Raw genomic sequence first — 21,657 nt, forward strand, 5'->3', positions numbered from 1 at the left:
GAATTGAAACATTCTTCTTTGTTCTTCAGCTTCCTCCCAAGGTCCAAAGACATGCAGATTGGGGTTAGGTTGATTGGAGACTCCAAAGAATTCAGGTGATGGAATGGTTATCAACCCATGATGAATTCTGCCTCTTACTCAGTAGGATTGTGGATGGATACAATTAATTCTCTTTACCCACAAACAAAATTGTGCCAAAATGATAAAACTCTGCCCTATGTTGAGCAAAACCTGTTAAAGTCGCGGTGTGTCGTCTTTATTTGTTACTGTCCGGTGCTGCTGTGAAAACATGGTGGCTAAAGATGACAGTCTCTGTAAAGCAGGGAACAATGACGAGCTGATACAATAAAAAAAAAAAATCATTAGATAAGACAATGGAAAAACAAAATAGTTGAATTGAATGCAATCGCGAAACTCTAAATGTCATGTAAATGCTTCACTAAGCACAAGTGACATGCTGTAGAGACACAGACCACCACTGTCATGTGACCAGGATGTGCGTGAGGGCTGCACATAACTGCCACACTGATGAAGTGTTTAGGTTTTGAAATGGCTGGTTGTTGTAGCAAGGTGGTTATGATCAGCTTTGTTGATGTAGAAGAGGTAAAAAGCTGTATCTCAATTCAAGGTTAATATTGGTATCAAGCCACCCCCCTGCATGATTCCTATTTTAAAGTGATGACACACTTCTACTAACATAGTTAAAGGTAATATGTTTTATTTCTCCCAATAAACCTTTCTGAACATAAGAAGAAAATAAACTTTAAGTTCACACGCTGAGTGCTTCAGTGTTTGTCTTCTAATATCAGGTATTGAAGTAAAAGTATCTTTGGAATGTTACATACATTCCACGTTTCTCCAAATAAAGGAAGACCTGTGTATACTTTAAGTTGTTTCGTATAAAATGAATAAATATGGGGAATTATCAACATTTCTATGGGTGTCACTAACGCCGAGCCGAACACATTAGCACAGTACATACATTTTAATGTTTTTCTTGTTTAAAAAAAATAAAATAAAAAATAATAATAAAAAAAGACCCAATGAAATTGATGAAATGAAATGGTGCTCTGTGTTTTGTGTATTGTTAGCCACTCTCTTGTAGAAACCCTCTGTTAGTGTCAGGGGGGCGTGGCTGCACTGTTGTTAAGTGAAACTTAATCCAGGTGTAAAATGAATAACAGTAAAACCACAGGAGATTTAATCATTTCTCTATTTATTAATGTTTTTGCCTTTTGGACATTTTGCTAAATCACACTACTCTGTAGAGCCACAGCAGGAATTTTTTAACTCTTCTTATGCTGAATTTAGTCATATTTATCTCTGCTGTGGGAACGATGCAGCTTTAAGCAAAATGTGTAAGGACATTTATCTGTGGAGCTATTTTCCATTTGGTTAATACAACAACACACACATACACACGCACGCATGCAAACCCTCACACACACACACACTGGGAAACACAATTAACCAAGACCACGACAAACTACTGGACTCTTTCTACAACATTTTTTTGCTTTTTTTTGTAAACATTGTTTGTACTGTGAATGTGATCCATTCTCCAACTGTATAGTTGTGTATAATTTAGATTATTATATTTATGCTGTCAGTCTCTCCATTTGCCTTGGTATTTGTTTTCCTCTTTTTTTTGTTTGTTTTTAAATCCTTAATTGTTTGGACATTGTAGAATGCAAGTGTGTGTATATGTGTGTACTTGACTCACAGTCTGAAAATGATGGTGCTACGTTTGGACTGTGCCTGAACTTATTTATTCTACAGTGAAAACAAATGGAACACTTGGTGCTGTACACAGACATTTGTAAAGCCTTTTTTTTCTTTCTCATATTTAATATGCTATTGTCTGGTTCTTTGAATGGTGCGTGTACAGCTGCTGACACCTTCTTCTCCATAAATGCTACTCTGCATCAGGTGGCTCAGAGTAAACAGGTATAAATAAGGCCTCGCTTCATGTTTCTCACGCAGCTGTCCTGTCAACAGCAAGTTGATTATCTATACGTGAACAAGACACACTGTTTTTGTACATACGCTTTTGTTTTTCCACGCTTTTGTCTCCATTATAAACCGAAAGGTATATAAAATGTTTATATATATATATAGTCTCTTAAAATATATGAGGATATATAGATAAATATATATATATATATATAAGTCAATAGGGTTCTTTGAATCTGGCATTGTGACCCATAAATTCAACCTGTTAAACAGGAGGCTGGAATCCCGGGAGAGTGAAGCGTTGCCACCGCACGACCTTAACAGACGGCGTCCAACAACATGCCGACACAACAGCGTTTGTGTCGTTAGTGCTGCAATTCACAAACTGTGTGTTTTTGACACACAGGGGTGCTGTGACTCCAAACTCTACTGTTCCAGCTCTAGAACTGTTACCATTTCTATTATCGGATGTTTTCACGTCTGTTTCTGAGGTTATTTTTTTCATAGCCAACCTTCTAGTTCAGAGTACTAGACTAAAAATGGTGCTTCTGTTTCTGTACATCAAATTCTACCAACGCGGTCTCTACTGGTGCATACAGACCTAAGTGTCCAACTGTTCACACACACACACACACACACACACACACAGTCTGTGGATGTCTTACTGACAAGGCCCTCCCGTGTAGTGTAAGCATACTGTGAGACGTGATGTGAAACACTTGTGTTAGCGTGTATGTGTGCATCACTCGGTCAAGAGTGAGAGTAGCCAAGCTTCTTTCTTCTCAAGCTTTGTGTGTGTGTGTGTGTGTGTGTGTGCTTTTCTTTTCCCGGTGCATATCGCAGAGAAGATTAGAGTAAAAATCAAAGCTTTATAGTGAACTCCTGTCCTGTGCACTCACTTTGTAAACACAAATGTGTTCGAGAGAAAAGAAGAGAGTTGTTTTAGAACGTATTTAGAGACGATTAGAGTCCCTTTGTTACCAGCACTGAGGTCCTTTGTAATTATTGTCAATGCTGTTATGATTTTCTTATTCTTGATGTTTGATACAATTGCAGTTAAATGTTATGCTTCAGATTCCTGTCCGTTTTTTAATACTACTAGTCAACACGGTGCTCTCCTTCACTTAAATCAAGGAAATTGCAGCTATTGATACTCAAATATTGCTCTTCTGTCTTGCAGGGCTTTATCAGTAATAATCATCAACACAACAAAAAACATTCTGTCGGCTTTCTGGATGATCTAGTCCAGTGTAAGGAAGTGTTTCTAACTTGGCAGCAGAGCGTTGTGGTGTGTGTGAACGTGAGAATAGTCTATGGAAACACTTGTTTTACATCTATTCCAGCTTTTTATTTTTATTTTTTACAATCGGTGAAAGGGATTAGTTGTTGTTATCAAAGTACTTTGGTGCAATAGCATGATTTGAATTTCCGTCTTCTCTGCGGTTCTCCATCCTGGTACATAATCCTGCAGGTAATCTGTGAGAGCTTTCGCGGTCGACGCTGTTTACTCTAAATCCCGCCAAAGGTCTAAACTCAGGAACTTTCCAGGTTGCTTGAAACAATGCAAATTATTCTCTTTCAACTACTGCATGTCTTGAACCTGTTCACCATCAGGTGGCACGATGAAGTCCCTCTGTATCCCAACTCAGGACCAGTAAAAGCTTTTTAGTAAATGAGGTGAAATGATCCAGCTGCCTTGTCAGATTTCCTCAGACTGATTCTCACCGTCACATGCATCAGCCTCTGCAGTGAAATGCAGCTTTATAAAGCTCCATCAGAGCCGCTTTGGTCTTTAAAAGCTGTGAAATGGCTCCGACTTTCGGCATCTTCCTCATCTCACAAATGCCTCTGTCTAGATTCGTCAATCTAAGGAGGTTCACTGTCCTTTTGTTGGGATTCCTCTCATTAGGTGATTTTTAAGGAGGGGAGTAATCTGACTATAAAGGACAGACATGAACTGAAGTATGTGTCTTCTAAGGCCATGACAGGTTTGAGGTGCAATAACAACAAACCTAATTTCCAAAAGACCCTGGGTTTTCATGGAAAATGTTGTTACTGTTTGGTGTTGGTGCTTTTATCCTAAGATGTTATAATGGAACATGGAATAAATGTTTTTTTCCCTGCGTTTTATAATTATTAATAAAATGTTTCATATAATATTTGAATTAGTTTTCTTGTGCTGTGGCGTATGTCTTGAGTCTATTTGTTTAATCTCATGTAAGGCAATAACTGTTTACATGTGTCTGATTATAGCAACACTCCAGTGAAAACCTAAATAGGATGTTAGAATCAGTTTAAAATGTATACCCTTCTAATGCACTCTGAGGTGTATATGTGGGTCTTTTGAAGTGGAGAAATATTCAACTTTTAAAGCATTAGCTTGAGTGTCAGCCAATCAAATCACATTATCACTTATAAATATCCTAGCACAGGCATTATCCATTAAAGTTGTGTGACACATTTAAATCAAATACTACACAGCCCAAATGTGTCGTTTTCCCCATGACGGGTGTGTTTTTGTACTCAAGCAACATTAGCAACACTTGCTACAGACGGTCATAACATCCATTCATTGCTCTGTTCACGTCCACTAACAACCTCCAAGCTTCAGACCCACCTGCTGTCGAGCGTTGACATGACACGTGTTACACCACGTGTAACCTACACGATGGAGGCCTCAACTTAAGACATTTCTCTTTCACTTTGTGTGGAGCGATATCAAGCGTTGTCAAACTGCATTGTGGGTTCCTTGCTTTGCTTTGGTGTTGGTGCAGAGGTTGGGAAACGTCCAGGTTTCCAATCGTCAACTCAAACGTCAACCAGTCAAAACATGTCTCTGCAAATATAGCAACACGGGTGCAGAGTCAATCAGTCGGAGAACACTGTCCGACTGATTGCTTTCCATTTAGATATGTCCCCAGAATCCTCAGAATCCGTTGACACACCCCTACAAATGACGCCCGTCTCAGAGAAGACCTCACAACAAGCTTTTCTCCTGTTCTCATCAGGAAACACTTTTCGATGTAGTCATAAACACTGATGAGGTCCAAGTGTCCAGCATAGAGGCCGTCAGCGTGAACATGCAATTCTCCATATTTCTACAAACCGTAGAAGAGTCGGTGAATACATGCTTTGATTCCCACACTTGCATGTGGAAGCTGCAATAGAATGTTCTCATTCAGTGTTAAAAACAGGATACGGAATAATTCTTCTCATTCCTCGAGGAAGATTTATAATGTGGCAAGAGTGAACCTTGGCTTTATCTGTTGGGATGCATGTCCACTAATCAGTACTGAGACCTTGACCGTCTGCAAAACAAGGCTGCAGCTGTGAGACCAGTGATGGGAGGAACATTTCTATGAAAGGAGTCCGAGCTCACGTCTCCATTCCTACAGTCTTCTCACCCCCCAAACTGTAGGAAGTACAGATAAAACAGGACAGGAAATTACTGATGTGTGATGCTCTATCATCACCTTGTTGCAACTACGTTCTGTATCTGTTTCTATGTTTCTCTTCTATATTATGTTTCTCTAGTTCTCTGCTGGTCTGACATGTTTTTAAGTCTGGGACCAATAACACATACACACACCTCAACTAGTTGCGGGGACATTTAAAGGCAATGCGTCCTCTACCATTAACCGTCTTAAATACGTGACAAACCTCAAATGTTAACCCTCAAAAAGCCCTTAAAGTGTGTGAGGCCCACTTAAAATGTCCTCACGACAAATGTCCCCACAGCCTGATAAAGACATGGACACACAAACACAGCTATTGTTCTTAGGACACTGCATTGACCTCCATCCCTAACAGTTCATCTGAAATTACGTTCTGCCTCATTAGGACCAGGTTCTGGTCTCCACGAGGACTACTGGTTTAGTATTTATGGCAGAAAAGGTGTAACAAATACACACACACAGATGTATTCCAGTGCAACACACTTGACCCCTGGCAGTGTGTGAGTGATGTGATAGAAAAAGCTCATAAACATTAAAGTATGACTTTTTTTTTAATCCAAAATTCAGATAATGGTTTGAACTTGAGTCAGGGAGGATCTGACTCAAACCATAAAACACCTGTTTGAGATACGATAATACAGCCTACAAGCACTTCAGACTATGTGACGTCATTACTGAGTTGCCCAGCAGAGGGCGCGGCGAGCCCAGCTTGGCCATATCCACTTTTCTCATTTGAAAGAAGACAACAGAGATGTAATGTTGTTTTTGTGACAGTGAGGACAAAAATAAGCTTAAATGTCCTGGTGAGCAAACAATCAGGAGTTCAAGTTATAATGAGTCATTTCTGTATGATATTTAAAATATATATATATACATATATTAAAAAAGAATATATATATATAGATATCTATATATATATACATACATTAAAAAATAATATATGTATATATATACATATATATACATGTATATTGTTGCATATTAAAAAATCAATTGTTGATTTTACCAAATCATGGTAACAATTGTTACCATGTTCCTGTTCAAGAGGAACAAACAGTGGGAGAATAACATCAACGTCAACAAACACCAGAAGTTACGCACTGCAGCTTTAAATAGAGCTCTATGGCGCTCACTGTTTTTCTTCTCATCTTCCCGCCTGTTTTAGTAATAGAAATTAAATCATGTGTTAGTTTTTATGAGTCCTTTTCAATATCTGAGGTGATCCCTCACCCTGAAGAAGCACTTTTCTGTGTAGCAAACACCTCAAACTGAAACCATGGTCTAAATAATCAAGGGCACGCACGTGATTTTCCTCCATGGGCAGTGTGTTAGTGAGAGGAGAAGGTGGGACTACATAACTCCCATTCTCTGGAGTTTGACCCATTCAAATGAGAGCAGTGTGTGACAACACAGACACACATGCAGCATGTTGTTTGTGACACTGTGCTGGACCTGGCTCTGTGTGGCCCCACATGTCTCACATGGACAGCAGCTGATCCAGGACCACAATCCCACAATGACAGGTGAGCAGACTCCACACATTTGAAAGTATTTTAGTAGCATACACTGTTAAGTGTACAGCTGATTACATTAGTACTGTATATGTTTTGCACATCTGTGTTCAGGAGACTATGGTGGCCCTGGAGCGCCAAATGCCACAACATTAAGAAAACACAACAGAATCAAGAACAAACGTGTAAACTCTTCTTTGTCTTATTCAATCAAAGGAGACACAGTCTCTCCTCCCGGCCCCCTCGATTCACCGTGCTACGTGGACGACGTATTTGCAGCGTTGCGTGAAGCCGCGGGGAACGACGGTGAACTCTTGCACAACAGTCTCACTCTGTTTGGGATCTGCACACCATCTGACAACTCATTAGAGTCAGTCTTGCAGGAGCTTGCCAAGGCTGCGAGCAGAAACCAGAGGATTGGATTAGAGGTTTTGCATCCAACTGGAGGTAAGAGATCTCCCTGACCACCATCTTTTTTTGTTAGTTTTAAATGTTTTAATTGTTTTTCTTCATCAGTTCTTGTAGGGGAAGATGACAGAGGGACACTCATGTTGACATTTGACCTCCCACAGTCTCCTTTGCTCAGGCTGAGCCCTGTACTGCTGTTGACATTTGAAAGTCTGCTCAAAGCAGAAGACCTGGACGCCACTTTCACTAGTCAGTCTCTGCAGCCTAACACACAGGTACAATTTATTTGTTTTACGCATAGAAATATTTGGTGATTGGTATTGTAGGTGATTTCACACTGTTGTTCTTTCCAGTCTGTGTGCATTTCAGGAGAGACACAGCACATCCTGCTGTCAGGAAAAGCATCAGAGGGCAACGACAGTCACAGATGGACCATTTCTGTTGAGACAAAATCCCCTCATAGTAAGGTCCCATCTTGTCATGATTTCATCCTCTTGTTTCACGTGACCTCACCTCACATTTACTCTCATTGTAGAGCAGAACTTAAAAGACGTCCTTATTGGTGAAAAATCAGGAAGTAACACCAACATAACTCCACTTCTGCTCTTGGCTGTGAGAAACGATGCAAGGTGATTTTATTTCCCCAGTTCTATGTTGAAGTTCTTATCGCAGACTATTGTCAGAGTGTTGCTCATGAGTGTTTGTCTTCTTCCATATAGACATGTTTCCGCTTCCTCCTCTGCATCCTCGCAGACCTTCACTTTCCTCTGTGAACTGAAGCGGTTCCTGGTGGACGTCCTGCCTCAGGACAAACCTGTGTCCCCTCAGCTCATGCTGGGCTCTTTACAGTCCTTGCCTCCTCTGTCACTGGGCTTATCCTCCAGTGAGACACTGTTGGCTGAACTGATCAACTCCTCATCCCCCACCATCTTCTCCTTCAGGAAATTGGGCTCCACGCCTCATCTGCCTCATGGACAGTTGGCCCTGTCTCCTGCTCTATTGGAGGAGATCGGGCAGAGGTTGGATCAGAGTGGGTTGCAGGTTATGGAGTTAATAAGAGAAGAGGAGGTGGGTCCCAGGGCCACAGCAAGGCTGGGGAGACTCAAGGAACTCGGTGCATTAGAGAAGAAGGAACCTACGGCAGGTAAGAGATGATTGTCCTACAGTAGTTTGCCCAGCATTTCTTACTTAGATGCCTTATCTTCGGTGCAACATGTTATCTCTGATGATCCTTTTATGTTTTTAATATGATGCATTTCTCTCACATAGCACCTTTACATGTACATAGATATCAGCAGAGTCATCTGTTTGACTCCCTGATGAAGGCTCTAGTCTATTTTTAAAATAATTAAAAAACAACAACATATTGTGGATGGTTGTTTGTCTCTGTGTGTCCCTCGTGTATAGGATAAAGTGATAGAAGATGGATGGATTATAATAATAAAACATTATAATACATTTGAATTCCTTGAAAGTTTGTGTCTTGGGGCTTTGTACTTTGTAGGCTGTTATTGCCAGATTTTCCACACTTACCAACCCCAGCCCTGTTTTTTTAACAGGAGAGAGCCAGTACCGCGCCTTCCTTCTGCTGAAAGCCCTGCGGACAGTGGCACAGGCATATGAGCTGCGAGTGGGTCAGCGCACCACCAGAGCAGACTCCAATAACCCAGTGAGGGCCAACGTCTGTGGGCTGAGGAGCCTCACTGTCTCCCTTGAAAGGTTTGTTCTTGGTCCAAACACAGCTGTCATTAACAACTGCCGCGGCTCTTGTGCGTTCCCCATGGTCAACACCATCAACCACGCCGTCCTGCTCAACTCCCACATCGAGAACGTGAACGCAGATGAGCGTGCGCCGTGCTGTGTGCCTGTGGCCTATGAAGCCCTTGAGGTGGTGGATTTGAATGAACATGGTACTTATCTCTCCATTAAACCGAGTGTGATCGCGAAAGAGTGTGGATGCCGCTAAAGCTTTACCCGGTGGAACAGGTGTCAAGTCATTATTCAAATGTTGTTAATGCACGTACACATGCTTATTTTATCTCTCACACTTTTGACCCACTTGGAGTCGTACATGCACGCAGCTAATGTTAGTAGATAGTTGATATTGTAATATAAGTATGTGTATCACTGTCTTCCATCGTTTGTATAATAAAGAGTCGACGTTTAATCAGGGTAAAATGTGTCTCCTTTATTTAGTCTTTATTCATTATCTTAGCCGAGCAACTATTTCACCTTAAAACAACAGCTTTATAAGGATTTTGACATTTGACAGTGATTTGTAATAGTGAACGTTGCCTCTTGCACTCATGAAAGTCTGTTTTCTTTGTGTAACTTTGCATGTGTATGATCTCTGAGTGATGGCTAGTGGCTTAAACTGAGGCCCAGAAAGTAAAAGAGTAATGCTGGACTGTGAATGAGTTTAAAAAAGTCAAATGTTATTAAAAACAAAGGTTCATCTGAAACGATTTCAGTAATTAAACATAGAGTTGGTTTCCTGTCTGTTTGGCACAGTCAAATGAAACCACTTGTGCCTACAGAGGGCGCTCCTGTTCAGCAGAACTACATAGGGTTGCTTTAAGACCACATCTGACTTTATTCCCATACCTTTGAAATGGCATACAACATTTTAGCAAGTTTCACATAATCCTTGTGTTAATAAATGCAAACTATAGAAAAATGTTTCTTCAGAAACCGGCTGTCGATCACTGCTCTTACACACAGGGTGTGTTTGTTACTCTTTGGGTTTGGGTTTCAGGATTGCTTTGTTGCCAATCGGCTTCTTTCTTCTTCTTATCACTCCAACTTCTTCAGATTTCCACCACCACATCAAACTATCCCATAAGTTGATCTGGAGGCAGACGACAGGAGACAACACACATATTTATTTATAAATATCTTCGGTAATCCACATGCTGATCATACAGTGCTTTTTTTTTTAAATCTTGCAGGTATAACTATATAGTATACTTATGTTGTACTTAAAAGAAAATTGTGAATTGCTTTAAGTTTGACCTTTAACTTAAAACAATCAAATCCTGCAGCAGCTCCACATGCAGACGTGCACAGTGAAGAAACATCATGTCTTTGAGGCCTTAGAAATGGAGTCTCAAGACCACAAGTTTTGAGTTTCGTTTTCCATTAAAATTATATAGACGTCTATATTATTATTAAAAAATTATAATATAGACGTAGAATATTTGCATGTTAACACACTAAAGAATATTTAGAAAAGGCAAAGAGTTGATTTCAGGGCACAAGCGCTGCTCAACAACATCTGTAAACTGTCATCTTTCAGTTCAGTTTTGTTTTCTAAATGTTTTGCTTGAGATTTTCTTAAGATCACTGTAAAAATATGAATTAACTAAAAGATTTAACCACTTTGGAAACCACTGACACAGTATTCAGTGTATATAATGTCTGTATTATAAAGTCATCAGATATTACCTGTGCACAGACACCTTTCTGTTGTATATTCTGCATTATCGTACATATTTTGTCATATACATTATTTATACACGTTGTATTAAAATGCACATTTATAACAAACCTTCACTGATCTCTATTCCCATTTCTATTTATTGTAATTTCTTGATCTGTACTTGTTTTTATTCGAGGCTGAAGAGACTCACTGGAACAAAACAAAATTTCAAAGTGTTCAAACTATTTCTGATTCTACTATTCCTGAAGAAGTTGGCTTTATGAGAGCGTGACGACTGTGGGCGTACAGTATACCTGAGTTATTGATCCATCCTGCAGACTTCCAAAGAAAGACCTAATACCTGTGCCCTCAACAAAAGAATCCATAGCATCTACAAACAAAAATAAAAAAAGATTCTGAAGGGAGAAAGAAGCCATGTGGTGTGTAACATACATGCAGTTTATCAACACTATCATCCGTAAAAACAGCTGAAAATGTTTGTTTTTAATAGCATGTTTTAGAAGTGTGTCCATGCACATTTAGAGAGGGAGTTAGTTACTGAGATAAACATAAGGTGGTGCCAAAGTCTGTGTCCCCACAGACGGAGATGACGTACATAAAGAGAAACAGAATGGTACAGACACACTGCATGACTACTTTCTACATCAGCGTATGATCCGAGCATTTTCAGAGCAGCACACAGCAGTACATTTATTGTGTAGTAATATTGTGATCGTCCACAAATACAGAATATCAGGAATAAAATATTAGAACGCAACTGAATCCCTTGTGTTTTCTTTTAGTGTGTTTGCGTACAGGACTCACCGTGCACCTCAGTCACCCCTGAGGTCACGAACAGAACGACCAGTGTCAGCACCAAGCAGCGGTTCATTGTGAATCCCCTCCATGGGTTTGGGACATCACTCAGACTTGTTATGGAGAGAATACGTTCGTAAGACACTGATGGAAGACAAAGAACGGTCAGACACATTTGAATCCCTGTAAAATGCACTTGTTTGGTTGTGAACATTTGTCTTACTTTTGATGTTTTCAGAGGGTCCAGTCAAAGTGAAGCTGTAAATTAAAATGAAGAATTAGGATTTTTATTTTTGCAAAGTGGTGCACATGGTGGGGTAGTGGTTAGCACTCTCGCCTTGCAGCGAGAAGACCCGGGTTCGAGCCCCGGCTGGAACAAGGGCCTTTCTGCATGGAGTTTGCATGTTCTCCCCGTGTGTGCGTGGGTTCTCTCCGGGTATTCCGGCTTCCTCCCACAGTCCAAAAACATGCAATGTGGGGAATAGGTAAATTGGACACTCTAAATTGACCGTAGGAGTGAGTGTGAGAGTGAACTGTCCAGGGTGTACCCCGCCTATCGCCCGATGTAGCTGAGATTGGCACAGCACCCCCCGCAACCCTCTGGTGGAGGATAAAGCGGTTAGATGATGACTGATTTTTGCAAAGTGCATGCACTTGCACTGCCGCGCACACACAGGCGTTCACACTGTAGCCACTGGAGCTCAAACAGCTTAAAATAGCAGCTACGGTTGCAGTATGATTCAAGGAGAGCTCAGGGTTTAGTTTTAAAATAAGACTCTGAACAGAGAGAGAGAGAACAAACTCACCTGTGCTGACCCTTAAGTCGTGCCTCACCACTGCAGTGAAGGTTAGAACAGATGTATTGATGGTGGTTTCTGATTTGCAAACACCAGTGACGGTGTATCACACAGCCGGCACCATGTTCTTCTGCTCCTTGATTGACAGGCACAGATGAGAGGTGTTGAAAAAAAAGAAAATGACATTTGTCGTTTGCTCCACGGCTGTTAATACTAAACGCATTCACTGTGGGTGGTGATCGGTTTAGTGATAACAGCAGTAGGTTGTATTCTCACGATAACAAAGATTAGATGACAGGTGAGAGAATATAATGACTAATAATCATAATGACTCTGACTAATATTACTAATAATCTGCCAGAGAAGAATAAAATAAAACATGAGAAGTTGTAACAAGTGTCATTATAGGAACTGTAGAAATATTCCTGTGGTGGAAGTACAGGTAACCCCACTACATTTTTTTTTATTAAATATTATACTTTTAGTGCCTGGACCACAAATTCACTATGTGGTTGATCGCAAGAACAGAAATGTTCCTCAAGCTGAGTTTGAGAGCATGACGTTTATAAACCTTAGAGGAGTAACACTCCTCTATCATGGGCTTGATTTTAAACATGTAATCATTTATTTTATTAAGTATATACAAGGCTTGGGACTATGAACAAATTCTGTAATAAAAGTTACAAAAACATACTTCTTAGGACAAATGTTATGTCATGGACATTTTAAAGTGAAATAAAGGAATCTTAAATAAATAAATAAATAAATCTAATTTAATTCTGAGAACAAATCTTTATTTTAACCTGGAAAGGGCACTTTAAACTGATAATTATTTTTATACGCACATATTTATGTATGTTTAAGTGAATTGTTTCTTTTGTGAACAGATTTTTTTTTGGTGTTTTCATTTCTAAGTTGTAAGAGCGATAAATGCACAGCAGCGTTTTGCAGATATTTTTAAATACATTTAATAAAGAACTGATGGCACTACACTGTGTTTTGCCTTTTTTCCCCCAACCAAAAGTGCTAGTTAAGGGTTACACAGGGGGTACATTACTGAAAGAAGTTTGAGAAGCACTGCCCTGATGGACAAAAAAATGCCCCCTTGAGTCACATAATGCATGTACTATCTGGAGTGGTAAAAACATGAGGAAGTGCCCTACTGGCTGCCATTCATGTGTGGCCTCTAAAGCAAAGTATACATTTAAAAAATGTATTGTTTCTAAAGGAGTGTCTTTCTAGTGGACAAAAGTGATGCAGTGCCCTATAAGATGCCCTTGCAACTTTGTTTCCTATGGGTGTCCTTGCAATTAATAAGGGTGCTGTTATGAAGTTCCCTACTGTCCCTACTGTGTATCAGGGTTTCTCGAAGACACCTGTGTAAACATGGACATCCTTTAAAGAACAGCATCTCTTTCTATCACAGAGATGGGCATTTTATATAATTTCCTCCCTTCGGGACACTGTCATGTAGAGCTGGGTGTCTCAATCCTGGTCCTGGGGACCCACTGCCACCTGCCCTACATGACAGTGTCCTGAAGGGAGGAAATTATATAAAATGCCCATCTCTGTGATAGAAAGTGATGCTGTTCTGTAAAGGATGTCCGTGTATACACAGGTGTGTGAGAATGTGGGAAATTTCTAGTGGCACCTGACCCACCAGTTTGTAGTAGGTGCCCCTCTAATTTTTGCCCCTGCCCTTCCAAATGTCTGTGCACGCCACTGATTCACAACACTAAGGAATCGACATATTGTGATTTTATGTATTGCAATACATGGTGACGTTGTGTCATCCCTTGTAAATACTACTTAAAATAAACGCATTCAAACATTTTAAACATTTAAGGCATTTAAGGGTGTTCAACTGTTCAGCTGCGTGATATTTTGTTTACAGTTGTGCGTAAGAATGAGGACACTCCCATAACAAATACCGCAGCCTGTGTCAGCTCTCAGCCCCACAGTAGGAGACGAGGAGAGGGCAGAGAGAGCAGCTGGTGTGGACGCAGGCCGGATGGTTAAATCCAACCTACAGACGATTTTGAATAGTCATTGTTTTGTGAGAGAAAAAGAGAGAAACTTAACCGAGATGCCTGTTATTGAGCAATCAAGTAATAAAACTGAAAGCGGGAGGTACGTTGATGTCGTAGATGTAAATCTCTGCATGCTACTTTAACAAGCTAAGCTAAGCTACGTTTAAAACCGCGGCCTAGCTGTTAGAAACGATTTCTTGTTTACATAACATGACACATTTTCCACAGTCGATGGTTTGAATCACATTGTTATGCCACATTAACTAAATATGTTTATCCAGCCTGTATGACGTGTAGCGGACATGAGTGTCAAGCAAGAACGACAACAACTGCTGCTAATAAACATGCTCTAGCTAGCTAAGCTAAAGATGACGCTTAAGCTAATATGCTAAAGTTACATAATTGATTATTTGCTCTCTAGCTCGCTGCTGTTAAAAGGGCTGTGAGCTGGACCCGGCCCGTTTATTGTATTTTCTGTTTAAATTGTCTCGGTTTTAAGTGTATTTGCCCCTGTTTATTTGCGTTTACTGGGTGAAATAACAGTCGATTTTCAACGCAGAGAAATTGCTTATTGCAGTAAGGTAACATAGCTCAGTTAATGTTGCAGTGAAAATGATCAGTGGGGATAATTTTTCACTAGCTCGATTGATTTTATTTTTTTTTACTTTGCTCTTGACCGAACAGGGCAAATAAATACATTTATGGAAGCTAGCAATTAGCTAGAACCTTGTTAAAGACTAGTGAAATGATTGAACCTGTATCATCTCATCCTCTCCCTAAAGAAATGCTCCGTTGCTGTTTTGTTGTGCACCAGTAATGTTTAACCATCTGCTAAACACAACCTTTACTCTGTGCCTTAACCAAACTCGGTGTTAACATTGTGGAGAAATGTGGCAGCACTGGCGACTCATTGTTTGCTTGTTTATATTTCCTTTTGTAAATATACTGTAGAGTAGACTGGAGGTGGTTGGGAAATATGACTCTGGATCTTAAAACCTTAGCACAGGCGGTGCTCTGTTCGCCTTCGTCGTGTCACAGCAGGTGATTTTGGTCGAGGCTGTTTGTCTGGTTCCTACAGTATTGTGAAGGACTCGTTGGAAATTTCCACTGCACTGCGAAGGAGGGGGTGTTGTGGTACGATGGGGGATTTTGAATCCTGTTATGACATACTGTACACATTCTATTCCTTGTAAATATACATTGGTTTCAACCCTTTTCTGTTTTCTGAGTGACTTTGGCTGTCATGCTAACTTAATATCTAAAATAATCAATTTTATTTGTATAGACCAGATTCACAAATAATTTTTGCTTCAGTAGGCTTTACATTATATGCATGGAGTGACATGTTTTGTACTAAGAACCTGATTTTGGGGTTAAGAACAACTCCCCAAAAAAAATATTGTAAGAGGGAAAAAGCCATGGAGGTGAGATTCCTCTTGTAGGACAGACAGACATGAATTGGGTGCAAATATGCACATTACACAGTGGACAATGACGATGGGCTATAATGATGTTCAAAGGTGCAGTATGTGAAATCCAGTCACATTTATTGGTGATGTTAAACTGAACGTCAGTCATCTCGCTCCTCGTTTGAGAACCAATGTACCCTACTGTTGGCATCAAAACTGAAAAAGATGTTTTGTAAATACATGGTGGCCTCCATATAGCTGTCCTGGCTGTACAGGTAGGGTCCTGTAAAATGTGTAAAAATGGAAGTATTATTAAGCGATCAAATCAGATTTGTAAACCCAGACCTGACTAACCTGTATTCATGGGTTGCTTTGGTAAAGATGAAGGTGGACCCGTGTTTGTGGTGCAGCTTTCAAAAAAATGAAAAATAGAGGTGCAGCATCTTCATCTCTCTCCACACTGTCACCCTGTCAAGTCATGGTGCAGAATGATTCAATGACATTGGAGACTGGTATATTTTTCAGTGCTCAATGCTGTAGGCAAGGCTGGTTTGGCCATGCTGTGTCGTATGTTTGAACACATCTGGCGCCGTTTTTGTCTCATTACAAGATTTGCAAAAGATGAAGCAACCAGGGTGTTTAGACTGAGACCTATTTGTAGAAATCTGTTTTAAAAATAACATACCTACTACTATGTGGTTTGAATCAGATTTGAAGTATCTGGATATGCAAAAATTGTTATATTTCAGGTCTGAACACTGCCAATGATAGACTTAAAATAAAAATAACATATTAATGTGTTATTCAGTTATAAATAAGTAAATGTAAATCAAATGCATCCTGATGATAAATAAATAAGCATAATGATAATTAAGCAGAATTGTCATAGTAACAAGCATCATTTAAATCATTAAAATAGTGGCCATGTCTCTTATTAAACATCAATACTGTGTTCTTTATTGACATAAGGCTGTATGCCCATCCAAACCACCAGCACTTTCCTTGAACAATACATACTCAATGACATCCTGGGGCCTGGTTCAGAAAGTGGGTTCAACAAACTCTGAGTTATAACCTTAACAGCTGATCAGTGTTAGTTCACTCAACTCTGAGTATGTTCACTTTGACTTAAGCGTGTGCGTTGGGAATAAAAAAAGTCAATGGTGCTCTGATACTGCGATTCACCATGGAAACGGGTAAACAAAGAGAACAGCCTCCATTTTAATCCAGTTGAGCAGAAATGTATGTGGCGATATGTGCTGACTTGAGGTAAGCAGACATACAGGCTTGTTATAATGGCTGTGTTGAGTTGAGGAACCTTTTTTTGTAGTGGAGATGCAACCTAAACCGTGTCATGCCGTGCCGAGGCGAGTAGAGCCGGTGGAAATACCTCGCTCCGGCTTTGTGAAGAGTTTCCCTCGTCTCAGGGTTAACTAACTCAAAGATTCACTTAACCTGCTTTCTGAAACGGGCCCCTGGAGATGAGTAGTTGTTTGCGTCACGTTATCATATGTATACAATTATGCTCTTGCACAAGCACAGGCTCCTTCATGTGAATAGGGCAGCTGTATTTTCTAGAACAACCCATTATTGTGTATGTATTTGTTTCTGTCTGCTGTAGACATAAGGGTTTCAGAGGTTGATGAATGAAAATCATACACTGTTATGTGTCACTGGAGGTTTTATGTAACAATGATAATTTTTGTTACTACATAATCTAAGAAAGGAATGTAGGTCACATCTGTATAATTGTGCAACATTTGCTTTGCATTAAGCAATAGGTGGGGCACTGCAGATTCACATGTTTGGGCTGAACTACTGGAGTGATGATGTTTCTCATTTGCGTTTCACTCATTTTCTCCACATAGAGCGCAGCAGTGGCAAAGAGATAATCTGTGGTTGTTTGAGAGCAGTTGAGCTGCTGTTGCTGATGGCTTTTGTTTCCGTTTGGAAAATTAGTCTAATCTAAACATGCAGACGTCTGCACCAGCATGCATTATTAATTCATTTGAGCCTTTGGATTTAAATAGCTGATCTCGTCTGATAAACTAGGGATTGTCGATGCTATTAACAGTTACTGTTGAAGATGAATAGAACCTGTTTCTCCTGTAATCCTCCCCCAAGAACCATGTGACAGGCTTTAAGTTGGTTCCCAGAAACTCTGGTACACAACTCAACCTCATTTTAGGAAGTGAAATGTTTCTCTTTGACAAGAACAATTACATTTTCCACAGGAACCATGGTTTGTTTGTAATAAGTATAGGATGTGGTCATGTCACATGACCCTCTCTTGCTTCCTGCTTCATGAATGTACACAAGTCAAATGTCCCTTATCAGTAATTGTGGCCAAGGCCTGGGTCATATTTTTTGTGTTCAGTATCCAGGGAGAGCTGCTTTGCATTTCTGTTCATGCTTAACCAGGGTCCACTACAGCCTAGTCTATGTACTCATGTTCCATTTTACTAGATAAGATGTCTCTTCAGAAGTTCATGCTCTTTTGTATAGCCGTGTATTCTTTGAGCGATGAGTTACATGTGTGGAGACCAGCAGACCTACTCTCATAATCTCAAGAGTTTCCATGGTAATTGTCTTCTTCGTTTCAGTCCCAAATGGTTCATACTGTCCTGATATATATACTTGATACCCTTTTATATTTTTATCTATCTATCTATATGTATATATATATATATATATATATATATACACCCTATACTTGAGGTGAAGTTTTGTTCGGTAAGATAGAAAACTGTGCTTGGCATGTTCCGACGTCTTCCAGTGGTCTTCCACAGAAGGGTCACGTGATGATACATGTGATGTTTCTTACTTCCTGTCCTGCAAGACGCCTTCTGTGTGACTTAAGCTCAAGTCCGCTCCGAAAGGACTCAAACTGTTGGGGTGCTCCGGGTTATTCTCGCATGTTCAACATGGACCACTATGGAAATGGGAAAAATGAGGACATTTACATCCATTGGACGTCTGTGTGGACGTGGAAAGTATGACCCAGGCCTGAAGTGGGAACAGTTACTGATTGAACTTGTATCCTGTGTTGGTCAACTTTAGCAAATGATTTAATATTTCACAGATAAATCACTGAGCAGTGTAATGTGTTCCAGGCCTGCTGTTTATATTCAGAGTGTGTTGAGGAGTTAGTTTGTTCAATCTCTTGTGAATGTTCCACTTATAATGGCTCCATCTGTGTTTGTTTCACCCTCCAGTATCTCCAGTCCTAGGAGGTGCTCCCACTGTTGCAGTAACCCGTGTCCGGGGCCTCTGTGGTGCTCCTGATGCCCCTCACCCACCCCTGAAGATCCCAGGTGGGCGAGGGAATGACCAGCGGGATCGCAATCTTTCAGCTAAGCTATACTACTCTGTACGTTTAACCACTTTTAAAATACTTTTACTGCTGTTTGACATCTGTTGTTTTGCAGTATGTTTTAGATTTTTGCACAATTTTAGATATTTTAACTTGAATGACTGACAAGATGCAGGGATACTGATCATATCGTGTTTGATAACAATCTGGATGTCCCAGATGTCGTAGGAATTTAAAATCATTTTCTACAGTTCATTGGCACTTTTATGGCTACTTTCTTTTTTCCCATCTTAATTTGTCTATCCTTATTTATAATGATAATTAGCATGATTATTCAGTATAAAGGAAATCAAAGATTTCCAGGAAATGCTGTGTCATTCTGCTCTGTAATACAAATACATGACAATAAAGTGGAAGCACACATTTGTCTGTATTTGTAAAGTGTAATTTTAAATAAAGGTCTCACATTTGTGTCCCTGTGCTCCTGTAGGATGCTCAGTTGCTGGTTCTTGAGGAGCCTCCCCCTGCCAATGGCAGAGTGCGCTTCTTGCTCTTTGAGCCTCGTCGCCCTGAAGGCAAGCACTGTGTCTGGAGGGCGGCACTGAAAGGGGGGAACCTTTACGTTGAAATCCCTCCTGGAGCTTTGCCCGAGGGCAGCAAAGATGGGTGAGAAGGCAGCAAAACATTTTTGTTGGCAATGAAACGTTTTGTTATGTTAAATTAAAAAGAGAAAATCAAGTTACAAACCATTTTACGCATGAACATCACCTCTGTAATACATTAACACGTTTGTGTTGTCTTTGCCTCTTCACAGGTTAGCTCTCCTGCTGGAATTTGCAGAGGAACAGCTGCAGGCTGATCACGTGTTCATTTGCTTTCACAAGAACCGTGATGACAGAGGTAAGACTTTTTATCTTTTTTACGTCTACAGCAAGTTTATGTTGTATTAATAACCTCCGTACAACAGGAAACTCAATGTGATTTTAAAGGGCATTTGTTTTGAAGAAGGGGTAACAAATAAAGGATGAAGGACCGTACAGTTAGAAACAAACCTTTAATCTTAACAATTTAAATACATTTTTGGAAATGTTTTACCAGCTTGAACTGCAGCAGATTAACTCATCTTGGCAGTAAAGATGATCACTTGGTACCTGCGTGTATTATAACAGAAATTAAATGGGAGTTGTAATAATATGGCATGAAAGCAAGTGACATTAATTCCATACACCTTTGTAAGTATTGTATAAATCTTATCCTTATAAACTAATTAAACAGCCACATGTACAGTACTGTGCAAAGCTCTCTTACCCACCATTAGATTTGCTGTTATATCTATGTTTTAATGACCACACAGTCTAATTATTTCTCTGTCCAGAAAATACAGGAAACATGTATGTGGTTTTAAGTAACACATCTTTCAGGGGGAAAAAACCAACACTGCTTAAAGTGTTCATTATTTAGTATGAGCTCCCCTGGATCTCTTAAACCTTGAGTGGAACCCATATTAATGTTGCTGCTAAAACCCGCGTTGGTCCTACTATTTCATGTTGAAACGTATCTGCTGTGAAATAATGTCTATTATAGACATGCTTGATCATTCCAGTTAAACTCATGGACAGTTTAAATAAGACCAGCGTTCAGTCACATCATTCCAATGCCAATGATCACAGCATTTGGAGGACATAAAAACAACAAAGATGGTAGAGACCTAAGACTTGTGCACAGTGCTGTATATGTAATTTGTTTAGATCTGACGTAGCTCCTCACCCTGAGGTCCTTTATAAATGAAGTGAAAAGAGATGTACTGTATAATAAATAAGTTAAAAAAAGAAATAAATAAATAAAAATTGGAATCAAACCTTCGATATTAAATCTGTATACATTTTTTGGTCCTCCTCAGCATCTCTGTTGCGTACATTCAGTTTCCTGGGCTTTGAGATTGTGAGACCGGGTCATCCCCTCGTCCCTTCCCGCCCTGATGCTGTCTTCATGGCTTACAGCATCGAGCGAGACTCCTCCGATGATGATTAAAAAAAGAAAAAACGCTGAGCAGTTTCAAATGTTTGTTGTACTTATTTTGATTCCTACCCACACATCTCTTTAGTTTTTCTTTGGAAAATGAGTATAATGTTGATGTTTCAGTATGGTTGAGGTTTCCTGTCACAGTCTCTTCTTTTGTTTTTGTTTTACCTCCCATGTGTCATTGATATTTGCACTAGGGTAAGATGTTAATTTACAGGAATGTAAAGCAAGCGCCCACATAATATCAGGGCATTGTGTCCTCACCACTGTATTGCCCTTCATTGTGTGTAGACCTCCTATTAACCCAATCATCTCTACAGTGTAATATTTATGATAGATTTAAATTCAACATACTCGTGTAAGTAGATGTTTTCAGAGTAATTTTTGGTTGATTCTCAAGTTTGATTTTTTTTGTGTGCATGATTTTCATTGGTTTTAATTCACTTGAGAAAAAAATCTGCATGTTTTAACTGTACTTAATAAAAAGAGCTCACCTAGACCGTTTCATCTGTGGTGTTTCTGATG

General features: G+C 39.8%; 2 protein-coding genes across 2 annotated transcripts; both read left to right on the forward strand.

The window, feature by feature from the left end:
- Positions 1-6,815: 6,815 nt before the first annotated feature.
- On the forward strand, positions 6,816-9,506 carry amh (anti-Mullerian hormone). The gene is made up of 7 exons (XM_044043600.1): positions 6,816-6,931; positions 7,136-7,366; positions 7,436-7,602; positions 7,681-7,789; positions 7,863-7,956; positions 8,047-8,471; positions 8,887-9,506. Exons 1-7 carry the CDS (start codon positions 6,835-6,837, stop codon positions 9,291-9,293), a joined length of 1,530 nt encoding a protein of 509 aa, XP_043899535.1. The 5' UTR covers positions 6,816-6,834; the 3' UTR covers positions 9,294-9,506.
- Positions 9,507-14,299: 4,793 nt separating this feature from the next.
- On the forward strand, positions 14,300-21,629 carry oaz1a (ornithine decarboxylase antizyme 1a). Its single transcript, XM_044043983.1, is given in 6 exon segments — positions 14,300-14,488; positions 19,013-19,079; positions 19,081-19,167; positions 19,601-19,776; positions 19,925-20,010; positions 21,011-21,629. Coding segments are annotated over 6 exon segments (666 nt in total). The 5' UTR covers positions 14,300-14,369; the 3' UTR covers positions 21,142-21,629.
- Positions 21,630-21,657: the final 28 nt, after the last annotated feature.

This window comes from Solea senegalensis, linkage group LG14 (assembly GCF_019176455.1).
Source record: "Solea senegalensis isolate Sse05_10M linkage group LG14, IFAPA_SoseM_1, whole genome shotgun sequence".
Lineage (NCBI taxonomy): Eukaryota > Metazoa > Chordata > Actinopteri > Pleuronectiformes > Soleidae > Solea > Solea senegalensis.

What these genes read in the sequence shown, in the direction of transcription:
- amh (XM_044043600.1), top strand. Translation starts at nt 6,835, where the DNA reads ATGTTGTTTGTGACACTGTGCTGGACCTGGCTCTGTGTGGCCCCACAT. An exon ending in CTCTGCAGCCTAACACACAG is followed by an intron (nt 7,603 to 7,680) that starts GTACAATTTATT and finishes TGTTCTTTCCAG; the next exon opens with TCTGTGTGCATTTCAGGAGA. An exon ending in GAAGAAGGAACCTACGGCAG is followed by an intron (nt 8,472 to 8,886) that starts GTAAGAGATGAT and finishes TTTTTTTAACAG; the next exon opens with GAGAGAGCCAGTACCGCGCC.